The sequence below is a fragment of the Puma concolor genome, chromosome C1 (assembly GCF_028749965.1).
Source record: "Puma concolor isolate L17-30 chromosome C1, mPumCon1.1.hap2, whole genome shotgun sequence".
NCBI lineage: Eukaryota > Metazoa > Chordata > Mammalia > Carnivora > Felidae > Puma > Puma concolor.
The window spans coordinates 200,691,437-200,713,468 of NC_141674.1; the positions used below are offsets into that span (position 1 = coordinate 200,691,437).

General features: G+C 40.1%; 1 protein-coding gene across 1 annotated transcript in view; it reads left to right on the forward strand.

Moving 5' to 3' along the window:
* The window catches only part of VWC2L (von Willebrand factor C domain containing 2 like), a 161,090-nt gene extending 140,159 nt beyond the window's left edge, over nt 1-20,931 (forward strand). Inside the window, exon 4 of the mRNA XM_025912433.2 lies at nt 19,817-20,931. Coding sequence (XP_025768218.1) covers nt 19,817-19,965 — 149 coding nt within the window. The 3' untranslated portion in view covers nt 19,966-20,931. The remainder of the gene's footprint in view (nt 1-19,816) is intronic.
* The last annotated feature ends 1,101 nt before the right edge of the window (nt 20,932-22,032 follow it).

Below are 22,032 nucleotides of genomic sequence, written 5' to 3' on the forward strand. Positions count from 1 at the left end.
AGAGAGAGTTTAATAGTGTCATAAGGGAGAAACAAAGTGCTTTGAGGTTCAAAAGTTAAAGAAAGAACATTTTGGGGGGGGAGAATCAGTGTAGCATTTATAACATACTTCGAGCATAAATTTTGCAAATGGTTATAAAAAAAAAAATAAAGGGCATTCAAGACAGGAAAGAACATCATTCTGGTCTTTTAAAATCCTCAGTCAGATTTTACAAGTCTACTTATTTCTATTTAAATAACTGAGAAGCTATAGTAGATTTCATTATGAGGAAGCTATCATAGTCAGCAGTTTCAGTACCTCGAACAGCCTCAGATTCCGATTGGGTAGCAAACCAGAGGCAGGGAGAGAACACAAAATGTTTTAGTGGGGTTATCTATAAAACATAAAAACAAAAAACTGTGCAGTGGGAAGGAATTGCCTTTTTTTTGGACAAGCGGCCACTGTTGCTGGCAGTATAATATTTCTCATTTCTATCCATGACTGTGATGAATCCCCAATTCCTTCCAATCTACCAGTTCCCATGGATTTGTATTGATTTCTTCTTCCAACCTAGACCTCATGGTTCATTAATTGACCCTCTTTCCTGTTGCCTTCCACCTGCCTCATAAAACCCCAAACACCATCAACCAAAGAGTCTGCCTCCTCTAATAACAGCCCTGGGCTGGCAGACACATTCACACATTCAGTGGCATACCACAGTGGACCCCAGCATTTCCTTCTCAATCAAACTTTCCATGCTACTGATTCAGACCTTGAGAGTGAGCTGTCTTGGACCCCATTCTCCTCTTGTTCTTAGTAAACTGCCTCATTTCTTCACAGCAAAATGGCATCCTTTTAACTCCCTCCCTTGTGAACACGAAAAAAACGTACCTGACCTTACTTTCAAATCTTATAGTCCTTATCTTCATATCTCAAGAGAATTTTCTTTCTCCTCAAAAGACAGATTCTGGTTTAGGAAGTCTGGGTGGGGACTGACATTGCTCATTTCTAACAAGTTCCCTGGTGATGCCTCTGTTGCTGGCCCTAAGATCATGGCATTTTATTTTTTAGTGAAGGGCAGTTGACATACATTATTTTCAGGTGTACAACATAGTGATTCGACACTTATACACATTAGGAAATGACCACTACGTTAAATCTAGTTACCATCTGTCACCACACAAACCTACCACAATATTATTGGCTGTATAGTCCCTGCCCTTGCTTTCCATCTCTGTGACTTATTTATTTTGTAACTGAAAGTTTGTACCTCTTAATCCCCTTCACCTATTTCACCCATTCCCCTACTCCACTCCCCTCTGGCAATCACTAGTTTGTTTTCTGTATTTATGTGTCTGTTTCTGAACTTTGTTTTGGTTTCGTCTTGGTTCATTCTGTTTTTTATTTATTTACAAAAGTCTTTAGGGGCGCCTGGGTGGCTCAGTCGGTTAAGCGTCCGACTTCAGCCCGGGTCAAGATCTCGCGGTCCGTGAATTCGAGCCCGTGTCCGGCTCTGGGCTGATGGCCCAGAGCTTGGAGCCTGCTTCCGATTCTGTGTCTCCCTCTCTCTCTGCCCCTCCCCCGTTCATGCTCTGTCTCTCTCTGTCTCAAAAATAAATAAACGTTAAAAAAATTTTTTAAATTTTTTAACGTTTATTCATTTTTGAGAGACAGAGCATGAGCGGGGGAGGGGCAGAGAGAGAGAGGGAGACACAGCATCCAAGCAGGCTCCAGGCCCCAAGCAGTCGGCACAGAGCCCCACGCGGGACTTGAATCCACTAACTGCGAGATCATGACCTGAGCCAAAGTTGGGCCCTTAACCGACTGAGCCACTCAGGCGCCCCTGTTGTTTAGATTCCACATAAAAGTACAGAGTATTTGTCTTTCTCTGACTTATTTCACTTAGCATAATCTCCTCTACATCCATCTGTGTTGTTGCATCTCAATAGAGGCAAAAATAAAAAAACATTTGATGAAATTCAACATCCATTTATGATAAAAGCCATTGTCACTTTACTTTGATTGTCAAGTCCTAGAATTCATTCCCTGCATGAGCACCTATCACTTCCTTTTCTCCAAACCTGCAATCTTTCCTTCACCATGGCTTCTTTCCTCAGCCTATAGATAGGTATATCCCCCTGATCTTAAAAAATAAATAAAAATTAAAAATATAAGGGCTCAAATTGATTGAATGAATAAATTCCAGCCCAGTTAGTTCTTCCTCTTGTCACATAGCCCACATCTCAACTTCTCTTCAAAACAAGGCTTCCTGGGGGCATCTAGGTGGCTCAGTCAGTTAAGTGTCAGACTCTTGACTTCGGTTCAGGTCACGATCTCATGGTCCTGACATCAAGCCCCATGTCAGGCTCATGCTGGATGCAGAATCTGTTTAAGATTCTCTCTCTCCCTCTTCCTCTGCCCCTCCTCTACTTACTCACTCACAATCTCTAAAATAAAATAAAAAATAAATAAAATAAAATAAAATAAAATAAAATAAAATAAAATAAAATAAAATAAAATAAAATAAAATAAAATAAAATAAAAAAAATACAATAAAATAATAACAAGGCTTCCTGAATGTGTAGTCTATTTTTTTTTCCACATGTCACTTTTAAGCCTGTTGACATCCAGCTTCCTCTCCACAAGGATACAGAAATTGCTTTGGCCTGGGCCATCCAGGACCTGCTGGATTCTAAATATACATTCAACTTATTTCATTCCACATCCCAGTAGCACTTGACTCCTTATTGAATCCTTCTTCTCTACCGATTTCCATTACATCTTCTTATATCACTTTTAGAGTCATTCATTCCCAGACCCCTTGTCAGGGTTCTATTCCTCTACCCATGATTTAAATGTTAGTTCCTTGGGGTTCCATCAATAGTAACCTTCCCATTACTTATTCTCTCTCTTCCAAAGAAGCCACTTCCATGGATGCAGTCACCATTTGTATCTTGAAAATGTCTGAAATGGTGCTTTAAGTTCAAATATCACCCTTGATGTCTCAACCCTTATATCCCACTACTTACTCTGACCTCTAAAGACATTTAAAACTCAGTATTGTAGAACTGAACTCCAGACCTTACTTAATCCTGTATTACTCCTGTCAGGGAAAGATACCACTTGCTCTCCACTCACCAGCAAGAACTATAAACATTTTATGTCCTTCCTCTTCCATACTACTTACATTCATATTCTATCGATTCTACTTTCTTTACTATTACCCCAGCTCATCCTCTTTTCTACACTCCTGTTGCCACTGGTTCATTGTGGGCCTTTCCCATTACTTTCCTGGAGCAATTACTGTTCTTGCACCCTCCAGCTTGGGTGCCTTCCAGCCCCACCCCACACTAGAGCATTCTGACTCTAGCATAAATATGATGATGCTACTCTACCACTTGAAAATCCTTTAGTAGCAGTTCGATGCTTTTAACAGTGAGCGCCATTCTTCTCAGTGCAGCTTACAAGGTCTTCTGGAACCTGGCCACTGTCCTTCCTACTCTTCCAGCCTCAGCTCCCCTACATTCCTACTGGGACCCTAAACTTAAGCTACATAGAATCCTTACATTTTTTCCAATGAATCATAACCCCTTCTTGCTCATTCCACTGACTTAGCTTGCACTCTCCTTTCTTATCCACCACCGTCACCCTGATCCTTCACCAAACTATTTCCCAGTCTTCCCACAAGATCTACTCAATCTTCACATCTTCAAGGAAGCCTTCTTTGTCCTCAGTTTTATTAGGCCCCCTCCTCCATTCTCCCATAGAGTTCTATTTCTGTGTACTTGCCTCACTTCTGCTGGAGTGGAAGCTCATTAAGAACTGGGAGGTGGTCTTATTATCACTGTATCTTCACTGATTTGCACCTAGGTAGCTTTCAACAAATGTTCGTAAATAAATGAGTAAGCTATTCTTGATATAATTGATATCTAGCCATTGGTAATTCCTGGGAAGGCAGCAGACTTGGGGATATCCTTGAGATGAGACTGGCCACATTTGGACCTTACCTGAACTCTCTGGATACCTCTTCTCTCTGCCCTCCCCACTTCTAAATGTTTCCTCTAAATTCAAGGAAAAATTATTTGCACGGGCAAGAATAAAATCAAGATTTCTAGACTCCCCGGGGGTGGAGGGGCAGGACTTAAGTCTATAATTGTAACTTATTTATTTGCTTGTTAAGGCATGAAACTATTTTCCTATTTTCAGAAAACTCAATGGGCTCTTCAGTAATATTTTTTCTGTATAAACCCTTCACTAATTTTCCTACCTGGACATAAATATTGGTATCTAAAGTCCATTTATGTTTATGATACAAGGCCAGGGTTCCGATGCATGATCTGAATGACCATACAAAATGTATTATCAGAGACAAAATTGCACCTCTGCGTGTCTCCATACATCAGCAAAGCAGAGAGTTCTTTCTAAAGTTCAGTTTTGGAAGTTGTTTATTCTGAAACAATTCAAGCTTGGGCCAGACTGATTGTTTTTCTGCCTTAAATTGCATTGTGGACCTCAAGGAAAAGAACAAACAGTTGGCAAATTTACAGCCTTTAAACAAAATTACCTTAACTTGAGGGAATTCCCTTAATATTGCTTATGATTTTTTTCTCTCTTTTTAGGAACTTTCCCATTTCACAGGAATTCAGAACATGAAATGGTGACACACAGGATATGCTTCTAGCTAAAGTTCTCATAAAACAACAACAACACAATATCTTTTCAACGCAAATTCCTTATGCATTGGATACCACAGCCAAAGTATAGAATAGGACCTGAAATGACAAATCTCAGATAATGTTCATTTTCCATAACACTGTATGTAATTCTGTCAGCAAACCTAGCATACTATAATCTTAGGCCAGGAGTCCATACCAGGAGGACTTGCAGTAAATATAAAATAACCTAATTATTTGGTGAATAAGCTTCACTTCCCTTTGTTCTCCAGCCTAAGTCCTTTGTCTACAATTTCAACTACCCTCTTGTTAATATCTCCCATCCCTTTGTTTTAATCACCACAAGACTGCCAAAGCCCCAAAACTAGAGAATAGCTAACACTTACTGAGTGCATACAATATACTGACTATTCTCCGTACTTTGTGTGTATGAACTCACGTAATAATCACAACAATCCCATCAGGTGGATACTCTTACTGTTCCCAGGTCATAGATGAGGAAATGGAAGCACAGAGAGATAAGTGACTCGCCCAAGGTGACAGGCTATTAAATCATGACTGCCTGCTTAAGGCACTCTTTCTCAATATCGGTGAGCTCTCGTGGAGACGACTGCACAAACAAATTGGTACCATTACAAAGTGTGGTCACCATCCTCATCTGGACCTTCACCTGTTCAATAATTTCATTGTTTCCACAGTCAGCATTTTCATTCTCCCCAAAGCCTGCCTCAACCCCTCCCTTTCCTCACCTTCTCCCTCCACTCAGCAGATTAGTGCCTCTCTTTCTTCCTAGAGGAAATAAAAATTATCAGATACAAACTCCTTCAGCCTCTTATTGCCTATCACGATGGAAGGGGGTTCCTATCTGCTATCTAAGAACATAGAATTCCATGTTCTCTGGCTTTCTCAGACACTCTGTTCTATCAAGTATTCTCCCCACCTTGCCAACCCTACTTTTTTTTTTATATTCAACCTCTCTCTCCCCCTCTATTTGTTTTCCACCAGCATTTAAACATATTTATCTCTCTCACCTTAAATATCCTTCCTCAGCCTTGGCCTCATACAGCTACTGACTGGACTGTATGTCTATATCTCCTTACTGCCCACCCATTCCTCAACTTTCTTCAGCCTGGCATTTACCTTCACTACTCCATAGAAATGGCTCTTGGGAGTCACCAATAAGCATGTCTCTGTCCCTATATCAGTTGTCATCTCAACCTCATTTGACACTGCTGTCATCTATCCTACCAGAAGTATGTCCTTTCCTCTGCTTCTTGGATACCACATACTACTGCTTTTTCTCCTTCCTCTTTGAAGACTTCTTAAGTCACCTTGGTTGGCCACAACTCTTTGTCTGCTTCTTAAATGATAATGGTGTCCTAGACTCTCTTGCTGGGCTATCCAAGCTCCAGGGAAACCACATCTACACCCTTGGCTTCAATTACCATTCATTTGCCAGAAACTCCCAACTCTCTCTGCCCATCTCAGTCAGTTCTGTTCTGCTATTCATCTCCATTCAAATGATTCATGTGTATAGCAGTTCAAATTTTCTAACATTAACTACATTCTTTTTCCCCCAAATCCTGGTCATTCATCAGTGTCCCATAACCTTGCTTAAATCATCTTCTACTTTATTACACACATTTGGTCTACCACCAAATCATGTTGATTGGACCTCCTAAATATTGTTCAAACTCACTCATTGCTCTCTATTTCCAGGGCTACCACCCTAGTCTACACCACGATTATCTTTGCCTGGACTAATTCAAGAACTGATTAAATTGGTCTACTTTCTGTAATAGAGTCTTCACCTCTGCTCAACTCATTATCTACATTGAAGCCAGTGTATTCTATTTAAAAAGTAAATCTGGTGATGTCATGGTTTTGATTGCCCTTTAGATGCAATCCAAAATCCAAAATATAGTTTAAAAAAAAAAGCACTAAGAACTAGCTGCTACCTATGTCTCTATTCTATCCTTAGCCCACCTTCCACTGACTCTCTACTCTGCAGTATCTCAAATGCTTCCCTGTGTGCCAAGCTTTTATTGCACTTAGGAGCTGTTCATGTCACTCCTTTGTCCCTACCTCCCGTTATTCCTGAAGGCACCCTTCTGTAACTTCTAGACTAGATTAAATCCCCTTAGTATGTGTATTCTTCCTTTTAGTCTTCCTTTTATTTTCCATAAACTTTATACCCTTATTGGTATTCAATATCTACTTTTGCCATATTCATATAGGAAGGAAATAAGTCTGTCCAGTGGGCATTGTATTTCCAGACTAAAATATTTCTAGACTCGTTATACAGTTTGTAGACTATATATTTTTACTATTTATTTTAATCTTGTCATCATTTCTGTGTCACAGTTATTAGCTATTTAGATGGACATTAGCAAAAATGTCACTTTATTACTTAAATTACCCATGGCATATCTAATAATACATCACTATGAAAATCACAGAAATGTCAGTAGGGCATCTTTGGTCATATAATCCAATAATGAAATAATCTGCCCATCACCTTTTTTTCAGTTGCAAGGCATTTTATGTCTTTGAACATAGAGAATGAAAATGGAAAATTTTCTCTTTATATCCATCATGAAGTGATGTGTCTGTGTGTGCGTGTGCATGCACGTGTGTCTGCGTGTCTGTGGTGATGCCCACTTTGTTGGTAAGCACACCCATTGCCTTATGTCCCTCTCTCCAGTGAGGATATTATGTCCATTTTAGTGTGTTCACTCAAGCATATTATTTTAAGGAAACAAAAATAGGTTTGCAATTTTTTCATCAATGAAGGAGGCAATTTTCAAAGATACTAAATTAGCTGTCAGAAGTAGAAAGCCTGTTGCTTAAAGAAATTTTATATTTTTATATGAAAGTTAGACAAACTGTCATACAAGCTTTTCTAACCTGTTTCTATCCCAGAGATAAATATATACTATTTTCTTGCCAATAATAACCAACTTGTTTTTTGGAAAGTGAGGTCATTAGAGCAGCCAAAATGGTTCCAAATGCCAAGTTTCACACATGACTCTTTGATTCTCAAAGCTGTCATGTGGGTAAAAATCACACTTCTCAACGAAACACAATAATGACAGCTCAGATGCTATGCTGAAACTTGAAAGTAATTGAACCATTTAACCACCATTTACTTGCTCAGAATTTCTCCTCAAGAATGACCCTGTTGCTAAAAGCCTATGTTGTTGTAGCATGATGAATTCATTGCTTTTTGGATAAACTCAGTCTATTTTGAGGCATCTTCCAAACCTCAGGCTAACTATGCTTGCTATCTTCGTGGTGCCCAAAGGTAAGTTTCTTTCTTATCCAAGCTCTGCCTTATCCTGAAGTAGTGGTTCTCAAATTTCAACCTGCATTGGAATCACCTGAAATGTTCCTTAAAGCACAGACTGTGGGTTCCCTAGCCAGAGGCTGTGATTCAGCCAGTGTCTAGTGGGGCTGGATAATTTGCATTTCAAAGGTGTTCTCAGTGACGCTGATGATCAAGGCTCACACTGAGCAACCCTGTCCTAAAGATATGCCCTTTTCCACAACAGGCAGCATTCTTTCCTACCAGATTACATAAAGATTGCCTCTGGGCCTTCAGGGACAGCTCTTTATCCTTTGGTAGTTCCTTGTTGCTGTTACCAATAAAAATATCATGAAAGCCACATTTGTAATTTTAAATGTTCTAAATTTAATGTCAAATTTAAACAATTTTTAAGTACGTGTTTTTAATTAGCCACTTTAGAAAACTAAAAAAAGGGATGAAATAACACATTTTATTGAACCAAATATACCTCAAATATTTTCATCCAACATATAATTGACACAAAAATATTAAGCTATGAGCTTATTTAATATTTAATAAAAATATGAGCTATTGTATTTTGGGGGGATGTTTTTATTTTAAAGAGAGAGAGCGTGCACACATGAGTGGGAGAGAAGGAAGGAGAGAGAGGGAGAGAGAGAGAGGGAGGGAGGGAGAGAGAGAGGGAGGGAGAGAGAGAGGGAGGGAGAGAGAGAGGGAGGGAGAGAGAGGGAGAGAGAGAGAGAGAGAGAGAGAGAGAGAGAGAGAGAGAGAGAGAGAGAATCTTAAGTAGGCTCCACGCTCAGCATGGAGCCCTATGCTGGGCTCAATCCCAGGGTCCTGGGATCATGATCTGAGCCAAATCCAAGAGTTGGATGCTGAACCGACTGAGCCACCCAGGTGCTCCACTCACGTTTACTTCTTGCACTTACAGCACATGTCATTTTGGACTAGGGACATTTCCAATGTCTCATAGGCAGACATGGCTAGTGGCTACTGTACTACACAGCATAGCCATAAAACTTTAGAGTCAAGAAAATGAATATTAATAGTTCTGTTTGGTATGTCCCTTTTTATGACTTTCACTACATTTCCTCACCTGATTGTCTGCTGCATTATCAATTTAATAACAGACTTTAAGGGACAAAAGGAACCATTACATCATTAAGTGTACACATTGATTTTAAAATGCATGCTAATGTAAGAACTCTGTTTTATACATAGAATCATGACACACTTGCACATATCATGATATGATGTACTTGTTTTTCTCCTGACACTTTGTCCTATTCATCTCCCTCCACCATCAGCAATCCCTCTCTCCAGCAAGATAATCCATGTTAACAATTTAGTATTGGTATCTCTTTAGTTTCCCTCTATCTGCATATAATCCTGGTCAAGCATACAAACAGAAGTATATCTCTATTTGTTTTATTAAAATAGGATCAATATTGTACCCACTTTGCTGTATAATCCCATTCTTATTCAGTTACAACTCATGAAAATCTCTCCAAGTCAGTGGAGGTTTTAATTCATTATTTTCAATAGCTACTGAAGAGTCTATGGAGCCGCACACATAATTTATTCAATATGTCCATGATTGGTGGCCATTTGCACTTATAGTGTTCTTGTTTTCAAGAAAAATACTGTAGAAGACTCAATAGATAGATGATGGATGGATGGATGGATGGATGGATGGACGGACGGATGGATGGATGGACAGAAAGGTAATTCAGATGTTTAGATACACTCTCCCTATACAATGCAGTCTTTGCTAGCCTTTAATTTAGACTTTCTCCCACCATATCTGGACATTTCTTTCTAACAAACAAAACCAGTCATCATTAATTGACCAAACCATTTTAAATCATTTTTCTAATGAATCCTTCTACGGTCAACAGCTAGTTCATCCTAATAGATCTCCCTTTAATTCTCCCCAGGGATGCTCCTTCTAGGTGTTCTTTTCATCTGCCTTGCTTCCTGGTAAACAGTCAACAAATCTGGGGAAATGTAGAAATGATTTTACTGTTGTATGCTCATTTACCTTGCAAAAAAATATTAATTGGCATTATTAAGATTAATTTCATCACTGATGTTCTTATTTATTTTAATTAGACTAGAAATCAAAGGCTCTAGAATCCATATCCTGCCCAAAGTAGTCTATATTGTGACTCAGGTAATAATAATAATCAGAATAAATGGCAACAACATGTACTGCATGTTCATATGTGACAGGCGCTGCTCTAAGTCCTTTAATGTATTAATTCATTTGCTTTTTCAAAATCTCATAAGGTAGGCATACTTATTTCAATATTATTCCCACTTTATGGCTAGGGACACTGCTGAGATGATATCTCTAGTAAATGACAGAAACAAGATTGAAACATAGAGGGTATGACTCCAGAGATCTAATCTCACACGTAGTAAATCACCTCATTCCTTCTTTCTTTGAACCTCAGTGTCCTCAGCTGTAAAATGGGTACAATTATACCCATTCTTCCTAATTTTAGGATTGTGGAGAGAAAAATAAAAAGTGATCTGAAAACCACTGAAAGCTCTCACAAGGGGAGGGAGTCTTATTGTAGCTTGGACAATTGGACTTTTGACAATAAGTCAATTGTTCAATTGGACAATTGAAATAGGACTATTTCATCATTTGAAGCAAAAATTGAACAGATAAAATGTTTATACAACAGCAAATTAAGCCATGTTCTGACCACACATCCTTCTGAAGGTGAGACTGGGCATATGTGTCCCACTAATGCAGAATTTGAACTGCTCCTGATTCTCTGAGCCTGCTGATTCTCCTGAAATTAGCCAACCTTTACCCTTATTGTGTAGCTTGACCGTGTCCTTTCACTCTCCACTCTGCACCCGGAATTTCACTTAATTGGAGCACCAGGCTATAAATCTTACATACTTAAGGGCCAGAAAACTCTCTGGAGCTCTCACACTGAAATTTGTGTGGGAGTTCAGCAATATTGAATTTTCAAATAAAATGATTAACAGGCACCTCTAGGGCAGCCTCGAAGAAAACAATCCTTCCTGAATCTTGCCACCTTAATCTGAGGAAGCTTTTTGTTCTTAGGTTTAATAAAATGGTTGTGAGGTAATGTAAGGATGGGTGACGAAAAGCAGGCTGAGAGAGGCCTGCATTCTCTGGGCTGGTATCTCCCTTTAGCAACTTCTGTCTGTCCAGGCCTGACAGGGCCATTGGAACATGTTACTGGGGAGGTTTCAGTCACTAAAATTTTAACTGCTATCAGCTCTCATTACTGTTTTGTTTTGTTTTTTGGTGTTTTTTTTTTTTTTTTGGTTTACAACCATTTTCTCCAAGATTTTAATAATTGAAAATGGGTACACCTGATCAGAAAGCCTATTTGCTTTTCAGTAGCATAACAACATCTATCAGATTTCATGGAGCAGAGAATTAAAATCAGTTGAAAGGAAGAACATAATCCAATCCAATTGTACCCCCAGACTGAGGCCTGCAAGCCTACTATTTGCTGAAACAATGATTTAGATGCTCTGCCAAATAAATATAGGATGTTTATGGCCTTGCACAATAGGAATCTGCCTCATTTATGCAGCAGGAAGATCATTTACAACCAATTTCTAAAAGACACCAAGCGTCAATAATAAATTTTCAAATCAAGGCCAGAAATTGCAATACTCAAAAGGGGACTATTAAGCAATATGAAGTTGTTGTCAGAAAAAGGATTTTCAGGGACACCATACCAATTTATAATCTGGAAGCATCTATAAAGTAGTCATGAGCAGCTTGGTTTTTGTAGTCACTGGGAAGGAGGAAGCTTGGCTGTAAAGAGGATCTGGGTTGACAAGCAACAAGAACAAGGCATCACCTACTGAGACATCTCAGTGCCAGGCTGGCTGCCCTCTGAGATGATCACAAGAATCGTGCTGCCTTCTCAGCCAGATCTGCTTCTTGGGAGTGACTCCTGCTTTGCAGTTACGAAAAAGAGGTTGAATAAAGCTGCTGGAGGGGCCTACTTCTCTGCTCCATGTGGGGATTTCATAGCCAGGTTTTCCCCTTTACATTCGCCCTTTTGCCTATTCACCCCTTTACCTACACACACACACACACACACACACACACACACACACACACACACACACACACTTCTCTTTCTCAAGAAACAGGAATTTAAATTCTCTAGCCTTTCCCCTGTAATACATCCTACCATATCCCAGATTCTATTAGAACTTGAAGGAAGTGAAAAGCAGCTCACAGAAAAGATTCACTTCTGGGATGGAACAGGGCAATCTGGCTGTGTATCCCAGCTCCATCCCTTACCAGCTGTGTGCCTTTCTCAAAGTCACCTGTAAACTTTCTATGCCTCCTTGTCTCTCTTATAAAAAAAAAATGGTAGTGCATATGAGGAAGAAATAAGGTCATTCATGAAAATTCTTGCTACTTAAGAAGTAGTCAAAAAGTGCTAACTGCTGGAAGTCACGGACAGGAGAGCCGATTATGACTGCCACTGGAGGAAATAACAGTAAACATAAACAAAGACTCTCCTCAAGGAAAGCAGTCAACCAGGGGTCAGAATAGGAGAGCTGAAATGTAAGCTCTCCTGCCATGTGTTCTCTGCCTTTTATCAAGTCCCTTAATCTCTCTGAGCTTTACTTCCCTCACCTGTGCAATGATAACCACCTTACACCCTTAGGGTGAATATGAAATAAGAAAACATATATAAACATGTTCTGTAAACCATAAAGAATTTTCCCACTCTTGGTCTGGCCCTCAACTGGTCTTGTTTACTTTCTTCAGGGAATGACTGGAAATGGCCATGTTTGTTTCTGTGCCTTTTATCTGATTCAGCCTACTCGAATATCAACAACCTGAAGGCAGAAACTTTGTCTTATTAACAACTATATCACTCATGTTTAGAGCAATCTCGTTCTGAATGTTTATTTTGTGTTCTGATGCGAGACAAGCATATTGGCCATCAGCCTGGAAACAAACTAACTTGAAACAGGTGAAATTTGCCCTCATTGACCTGTCTCTCCTCATCCATCTTACCATCAGAAATGAACGACTGCCTCCTTCCTATGACTAGGGAATCCTCTATACATAAAGAAAGCCCATTTCTCCCTAGAAAAGCTACAACTGCCAGGTAGTCGTGTTCCAGCCTCCCTTGCAGCTAGGGTACAGGCAGTTGACTAAGCTCTGTCTCCAGGATTACCTGCCGCAGACTTTTCAAACTGGAAGCTAGTAATTTCAAGAAGTGTGGGACCACAGCCTCTTTTCTGGCAAGACTGGTAAGAAAGGCAGCTGTGATGATGCTTCTAGCAGCATCCAGGGTCCTGGGTTGGAGATACTGATGGAGCAAGCTGCTATATCTGCACCCAAGGTGTATTTTTACTGGTTTAAATCTGTAGCATGAGTTTGGCCCTTGTTCCTGATTGTATTACCTCCAAGCTTCATTCTTTTTGGTATTCTGGATATTCTCTATATACAGCTTCCTCTAATTAGTGCATTTTAAGTTTAAATTATCTAGAAATGATTTTGTTGCTTGACGGATAGGATCCTCCTCTTCCCCAAACAGTCCACTGTCTCCATCAGATTGCATGTAATCCTGGTCCCCAAAGGGACTCCAACTAAGCTGTCCCACTAGAAATTACCCCTCCTTTTCAGCCCTCCTTCCCCCCCCCCACCCCCCAGATCAAACTGCACATTTCCTGGAGCATTTTCTCTTAAGACCTTACTTTGTATAGGGATAATATGATCAATTCACTTAAGCCAATGTGTTAATTACTGACACTGACTTAATATAACTCCAGCATCTTAACAGAGACTTTTAATGCCTCAAAGCAAAGGAGAAAAGAATGTGTTTTTACTGTTACTCAGTGCCAGGGCCTGCGAGTGTTCTACTCTTTGCTATCTCTTTGTCTGGTGCCTCCATCAAGATGTATCATGTTTACTCCAACAATGGGTGCCCTATGGACCAATCATACAATGACACTGGTGCCATTTATTAAATCAATGTCTTTACTTCATGATTTTTTTTTGTGATCAGTTCATTTATTTTTTTATTTTTATTTTATTTTTTTAATGTGAAATTTATTGTCAAATTGGTTTCCATACAACACCCAGTGCTCATCCCCAACAGGTGCCCTCCTCAATGCCCATCACCCACTTTCCCCTCCCTCCCACCGCTAGCAACCCTCAGTTTATTCTCAGTTTTTAAGAGTCTCTTATGGTTTGCCTCCCTCCCTCTCTGTAACTTTGTTTCCCCTTCCCCTCCCCCATGGTCTTCTGTTAAGTTTCTCAGGATCCACATAAGAGTGAAAACGTACGGTATCTGTCTTTCTCTGTATGACTTATTTCACTTAGCCTAACACTCTCCAATTCCATCCACATTGCTACAAAAGGCCATATTTCATTCTTGCTCATTGCCATTTACTTCATGATTAAATACATATACATGCACATGCACACACATACACACACCTCTACTTAAAATACTTCAATGGCTTCCTATTGCCAAAATAACGTCTGTGAGATTATAAAATTCCTGAATACTTAACAATTGGCTCTTGCAAGCCAGTATGAACCACCAGCTCCTGCAGACAACTGTCTTCCTGGCCACATCTTACTACACACATCACTCTAAACCCACAGCTTTTTCTACCTGTTCATTGAGTCATACTCTCCCTCTGCCCCCACCCAAACCAAATCTTTCCATGGACCCATAGGCCAAGTTCTCTGTTACAACCTTCTACAGCTCTGTTATCCTCTTCTTCAGAACCTTCTTTCAGGTTAGGTATTTGTTCCTCCATGTAATCAATGTGACATTTAACACTATAAGCAAGTGAGCATCTGCAGGAGGTGTGATCAGAGTAGCAATAGACTTCCTTTTATATGTAGTTTCTATGTGCTCTTTTATGCAGGAAATCTCAGGACTTAGCAAGGAGAACTTCAGTGCCTGAGCAAATCTGCTCAGTTCTTACAACCACAAATACAGCGGAATCTATTTTCTCCTGGCTTCTTAGATTATTGAAGCAGGATGAAATCACTCCAAATGCCAGTGATCAGAAGTCTGATCACTAGATACTCTATGCAGATGCTTCATAAGCTATATCTGCAAGGTTGAAGTAGGAAGATGGCGAAAAATAATCCTGCAGGAAAGACTGAGAAGCAGGCACCTCATGACCACCTTACCAAAGCACCAGAGCATGGCCTCCCTTATAAGATTTCTTTTGAATAATTTCTATTGTGGAAAAGAAAATGTTTGCCAAAAAGGTTTTACTGTATAACTGTGTAAATTAAGTACTTAACGAAGTACAGAATAATAGGAAAACTCTGCTTCACCGAAGATCTTTTTCATGTAGATGTATCCCTAGCCTGCTTTCCCTTCTTCCTTCCCTGTTCCAGCTCCTAGTAAATATTTGAATTTCATTTCCAATTTTAATGCATCTCCAAAAATATGAATCCTTTCTGAGACTAGACCATATGGGTCCCCATTAGTTTTTGGGTTACACAGTGCTTGCCTAAGGTCACATAGATAATCAATCATAGAACCACAACTTGAACCAGGACTCCTAAGTCATAGTCCACTTTCATTCTGCTTCTTATCTGGTCTATTTCCAGTACCAGCGGGAATTTCATGCCACCCGAAGGAAAACCAAAGCTTCGCTACTCAAGCATCTTCTCCATGGGAAATTTCTTGTAGTTGTTAGATAAATTGTGTTTTCTGGAGAGTATTAGATTATACAATATAAAACCAATAAATCTGATGACTATCTATAGAAAGACGGTCTCACTTATTTTTAACCATCAAGCTTCTTAACTCAGACCATGCGTCCTCAATACTAAAACCAACTAGACTTTGAGATTCTGATCAGAAGCTTAGGATCTGGGTTAATGAAAGCCAGCAGTGTCCTCCTAGACGTTTGCCTCTTTTTGTGGGCAATTAAAAGCATTCTACAGATCAGAGAGATTTGATTCATATCCCTTTGATGCCACTTCCTAGGTACATGAACTCAGCCAAGTTATTTTCTATCTCTGAGGCTCAGAGATAATGTACCTTACATGGTTTATATGGCTGAAGGTGAGAATGTGCACCTTAACATGGCTTATTGGAATGATTAAATGGCACAAATTCCTGGCATGAAGTAAGTGCTCAAGAAATTATCCCTATGTCTTATCATTCATTGACAGAGATTTCTATACCAATATTACTAGGGCAAAGCCTGATGTATATGTAAGGTCTGACATATTAGTTCAAAAAATAATTTTGCTCCTATCATATAACTAGACAGTTCATACTTTTTAGTGAAATAAAGATATACTGAGTTTGGAATATGTGGCAAACACAGCATTAAGCTTGACCAAAGGAAATGACAGGTATTCATTCAGTTCCTTTTTTTTTTTTAAGTTTATTGCGTTTATTTTGAGAGAGAGAAAGTACGAGTGGGGGAAGGGCACAGAGAGGGGGAGAGAGAGCGAGAATCCCAAGCAGGCTCCGCATTTATAGTGCAGAGCCTGGTGTGGGGCTCGAACTCACAAACTGTGAGATCATGACCTGAGCTGAAATCAGACACTTAACTGACTGAACCACCCAGGTGGCCCTTCAGTTCCTATTTTTAAGGAGCTGACAATTTCAGCTGACACATGATACCTCCTCTGTTCTTAAGGATCTCACCACACAGTTGGCAACTCAGTTCTCAGTTCTCTGAGCAATTACTGTGTGCGTGTGTGTGTGTGTGTGTGTGTGTGTGTGTGTGTTTCCAATTCCTTGAGAATCAATTCATCTCCATCTCCTCTTATTGTAGGTGTCTGAAGAAAGAAAGAACAGTTGGTTGCCACTCTTCACATAATAAGCCTTAATTCCCAGAGAGTTATTGAGTTATTCCTCTGTCTTCTGTTTCGAGATTAAATAATTCCAATCCCTTTAACCTTTTCTCACAGGTCCTACTTGCCAGACTTCGGTTTAATCATTTTCTCTGCTCTCCCCTGGAATCTCTCCAAGTCTTCTACACTAAATACGTTGCTTTTGCCATTGGGTTTACTCTCTTAAGAAACTTATACTTCCACATAAACCAAAGCAAAAAGAAAGCATCCTCCCTAATAAAGAGAATAAATACAAAGATAGATTTCCTATGTAAGGAACCCATATAGGACACTCATATGCTTGAAACCAGTTACATTTGCTGTCACCACTATTAAGGAGAAAGGGACAAAACCAGAACAGTTTCTAAATAGTGCCAGCCATTGTGCTTCACAATTATCTGAATTACTTTTAAGCAGGTAATACTATTAACCACACACTTGAGGCTTTAGTTACACTGGAAGTTCTCAGAAGCATGCTAATAAAATCATTGTTAATGAGATCAAACGGGAATTTTTGATTCTGTAAAATACCTCTGGCCGCCAAGTCGACCATCAAGGTGGTTATTTATAGACATTGACTTTGTTCAGTCCTGGCAAAGTGCAAAGGATCTTTCTTTGCATTCTGTCCATCATGATAAATTAATATTTCGCACATTCTAAGGGGCTCTTAAGAAATGATGTAGAGAGGCTGATCAAATACACACCAATCATAGTATGACACCAACACATGCAGAAAGGAGCAGATAGGAAAACCAGACCTCTAGTAAAATATCTCTTCAAGACATGCACAGTGACTTGTCAGAAATATTTTTTTACAAAAATCCCTCCCTCCTTTTTTCTCTTATTATGCCATTGAGATGAACCTGCCCCCTGTGAGCCACCAGAATGCCTATGCTTACACACAAGTACACACATGCACTCTTAAGAATCTACTGAGAAGTTTCCAAATCCCTTCAAGAAACTGAAAAAAAAACTCTTTACTAGATCATATTCTACTTGTTTCAGGACTTCTTTGTTTTAGAAACACTATTTAGGAAAAAAACACTATTTCTCCTTCCCCATCTGGAAAAGTTACAAGCATACAATTGGGTGAGAAGAGTTGATTAGCAGTGGGAAGGTAGAGAGAGAAACCACTGCTTCCCCGGGGGGGGGGGGGGGGGGGGGGGGGGCTTCAGGAAAACAGGTGGTAGCGGTCATCATGTTTGATTACTGAAGCTAGTTCAGCTTTCAGCTGTGTCCAGATCCTGGCTGGCGTAGAACTAGCCAGGCTGAGAGAGGTCTGTCAACAACAGCCATGAGACAACCAGCTACATTCTGAAAAAGGCTCCGGGCCAAATTCTCTGCAGATTCCCTCTATTTTGGATCCAAAATAAATGAATGGTTTCATGTGGAATTTTCCCAGGGGGGGTGTAGCCCCAAAGACAGTTCAGTCTATCAAACAATGAGTTAAATCCTAAAACAGTGATCCTTAAATCATCAGCGGTTAGGATGGCCAGCAGCTTATAACCACAGCATCATAACAAGAAGTACCGTCGTGGGTGATGGTTTGCTAACTGTTTAACTGTCACTGATGACCCATCATATCCCTCTTACTCTTGCTGGTTGGTTCTCTGTGAGAACCATGCACAGGCACTTGCCCCAGGTGTTTGTCCAAGAGTGAAGGAAAGGCATAGGTACACGAAGGTCACCGGCTTATGTATGCACAGCTGAAGTCTGGGAGCTCTAAAACAATGGATGATTAAAGCCATAGTGTATTAAATAGATTTGTGTTGAGAAATATACATTGCAACTTCATAGCTACCATTTTTATAAAAGATTTCAATTATGAAGTGGAACTACAAATCACCCCTGATTTCATTTATTTGGTGGTAAAGATAATCTCGTAAATTCTTATCAAGCAGTAAGAAAGTGAAAGTAGAACACTGATATTGATGTGTGTTACTTTGCAATGGTTATGGAAAGTGGCCAGTAATGCTGGGTCGATAAATCATGAGTAGACACAACTCCCTCTCTTTATCCAAATTTGTACTTTGCAAACTTACACCAAATTGTTTCAAAGAAACAGCAACTTGCACCACCCCACTACAATCCATTGCATCTTGGGAAGCAATTTTTATTCCATTTGATTTTGAAAAATACTATCACCAGTACTGAATACTGGCATTTGTACCTTGGGAAGAAAGGGAAACTAAGAGAAAGGAGAGAAAGATAAGTAAAAAATTAAGATTGGTCAATTTTAAAAACATCCATCTCTACTAAGCAGGTGACATTTTCAGTAAAGCTTTTCTGAATCTGGAAAGTAAAATAAAATTCCTGCTGACTTTCAAAAGCCAACCATTTGGGTCATTCTTAAAAAAAAAAAAAAAAAAAAAAAAAAAAAAAGATAGCCAGCAGATTAAAGGAGCTCCATTTATAAAAATCAAATGAACCTCCAACAAAGCTTGTTTGGGGCATGAATAAATCATCTGGTCATGAATTATTTATTGTTTTCAAGAAACAAGCTGGAGATTCCAGGAACTGGACTTTGGGAAGGTACTAAAGCCAGGCAATGAACAAGTTCATTGTGGCCCACCCACCATGGAAGTGAGAGGGCAGGCCACAGGGTACCATCATCTGAAGCAGACCACTCTAGACACCCTCTAGAGTTTCAGGGGATGCTTCTGCAGCATTTACACCCCAGAGCAGAAAGCAACTAGAGTTTTATCCGTAGAATCATACTTTAGAAAACTGCAGTACTCAGTAACAGACGGTAAGATGGTTTTGAGCACTGTATCTTTTTTAAATACACATGGGGAATATGAGCGGTTTACAAGAGAGTAGAGGTTGAAAGTCTGCATTTAAAGGAGATGGCTGGCAAGTACCTCAGTAGTGAACTATGAAGAGTAGTCTGACCTACTCATTCATGGTTTTGGGGGTTGGCGTTTTTGATGGGGGTTGGGGAGGGAAGAGAAAACGGGAGCCATTCAAATTTAACCAACTAATCAACATCTATGTGTGTTCCAGGTCCAAACTGCTTTGCAGGAACTACAATAATCCCGGCTGGCATTGAAGTGAAAGTGGATGAATGTAACATCTGTCACTGTCACAACGGGGACTGGTGGAAGCCTGCTCAGTGTTCAAAACGTGAATGCCAAGGCAAGCAGACTGTGTAGAACAAATTCCCAACCGATGAGGAGTTCTTAGGAGAGGATGCTATGGCTTCCACACTGCACATGTTTGAAACAAAACAAAACAAACAAACAAACTCCTGCCAGCTACAACAGGGTCACCAGCAAAACCTTTTAGGGTTGACAAAAGTGAATATTTTGCTAAGAGGAAATTTCTCTCTTTCTCTCTTGCTATATAAGATCTATACAGTATATAGCTATCAAAACCGCTTTTGTAATTATCCATGCTTGATGGTGACTTGATGACTGGATTTCTGAAACAAAAAGGAAGAAACAGCCTCGTGCAGGCTCCCGTTCTGGTGACACCTCTAGCCAGCCAGCTTACTGTCCGCCGATTTACTTCATGTTTACTCTTCTGTACATCCCACATGGCATTTTTCTCTTGTAGTATTTCTTTTTCTATTTAGAGCCTAAGGGGCCATATTCAACTGCACAGTTAAGTTTTGAGTTGTGTCACATAAGCTTTAGTAAAGGAATATCAGGGGTGAGGACGCTTCCTGACCAGGAAGACACAAAAGCATCCAACCAATCACCACCCCACCTTGGGTGAAACACGCAGTATAGGCGCAGAAGAGAGAGGTGGGTACAGAAGGATGTACTGCTGGGGTGGGGCAGGGAACTGGTGCTTGGTGCCATGTGTGGGGGATCACAAATCTTACAAACCACACATTTCCGACACAAAACCTTGAAACTGCCAATCAAAAACTAATATGTGAAGAACACCATGAGCTTGGCTCAAGAATCCAAAGGGAGCCAGGAATTCAGAATTGCAGCATTAATCACCAGACATTCCCATGATGCTGAATCTCAGTTTGGTTTGTAACTTAACACACTCTAAGCCCACTCGGTCACGTGGTCCTATAAATACCAGAACCAGGGTGAGTAGCCCCACTGTGAATCTGAATCCGACAGAACATGCCTGGCTTTTGAGTTCAGATTTGGCCGAAGGCCAGTAGTACCCACAGGAAGTTTTTTTTGTTTTTGTTTTCGTTTTTGTTTTTGTTTGGTTTGGGACTGTGTTTGCCATGTTTTAGTAATGACCACTCAGCCCTATGTCTAAAACACAGATTCAGGACACTCTTTCCACCTCAAGTGCTGATTTAAATTAAAGATTAGGGTAGAGTGAGTCTTGCACAATACAATTCCATTTGTTGAACATTTTTTAAAATGTATATATTAGATACTGAACAATTAAAGTGAACCTTTGAAGAGTCTCAAGGTTGCCCTGGTAATGCTGCTCGTATAGTAACAGAAAAATAAAATACACAGGGTATCTGATGCCACCTCGAGTCAAGCATAAATTTGGGGATTCTGAAACCACATGGCATAATTAGTTGCTTATTCTGCTCTCCTATCTTGAAAAACTTGGCGTGGATCTGGCAGGGTCCTTGAGGAAACTTTAAGGTTGTTTTCACTACCGATGTTCTTTCCTTTTCCACTTCCACACCAGCCTGGGCTTTGCCACAGTTCTCGCAGAGTGCCACATTCTAAACAAGATTTCTCAACTTTAACTCTATTGATATCGTGGGCCAGATAATTTGTTGTTGTTGGGGGCTGTCCTGTGCATTTTATGGATGCTTAGCAACATCTTTGGCCTCTATCTACTAAATGCCAATAGCAAACACCCTCGTAACAACAGATTGTCTCCAGCATTGCCAAATGTCTGCAAAGAGTGGGGAAGGGACATTTCACCTGGTTGAGAATCAGAGGTTAAGAATCATCAGTACAGAGTGGTTTCTTCCAGGGCGGCACACCAAGCAGACTCTGGCTGAGCCCGTGGATTTGGTGAGCCTCTAAGCCCTTTGGGACATACATGCACAACCAGCAGCCCCAAGGAATAGAGGTCAGTCTCCTCCAAATGGAGCGAGGCTTCTATTGCCATAGGTCCACCCTCAGGACATACTTCTTTAGTCTCATCAACTGGGTTTTCATTTCAAATGGTCAGCCTCTCCTCCCTGGAAGCATTTCCAGTCAATAAGAAAGAATGGTCATTTCCAAAATTAACGTTGATGAGTTGGACCTGACATTTCTCACGTACGCTGTGCTCATGTA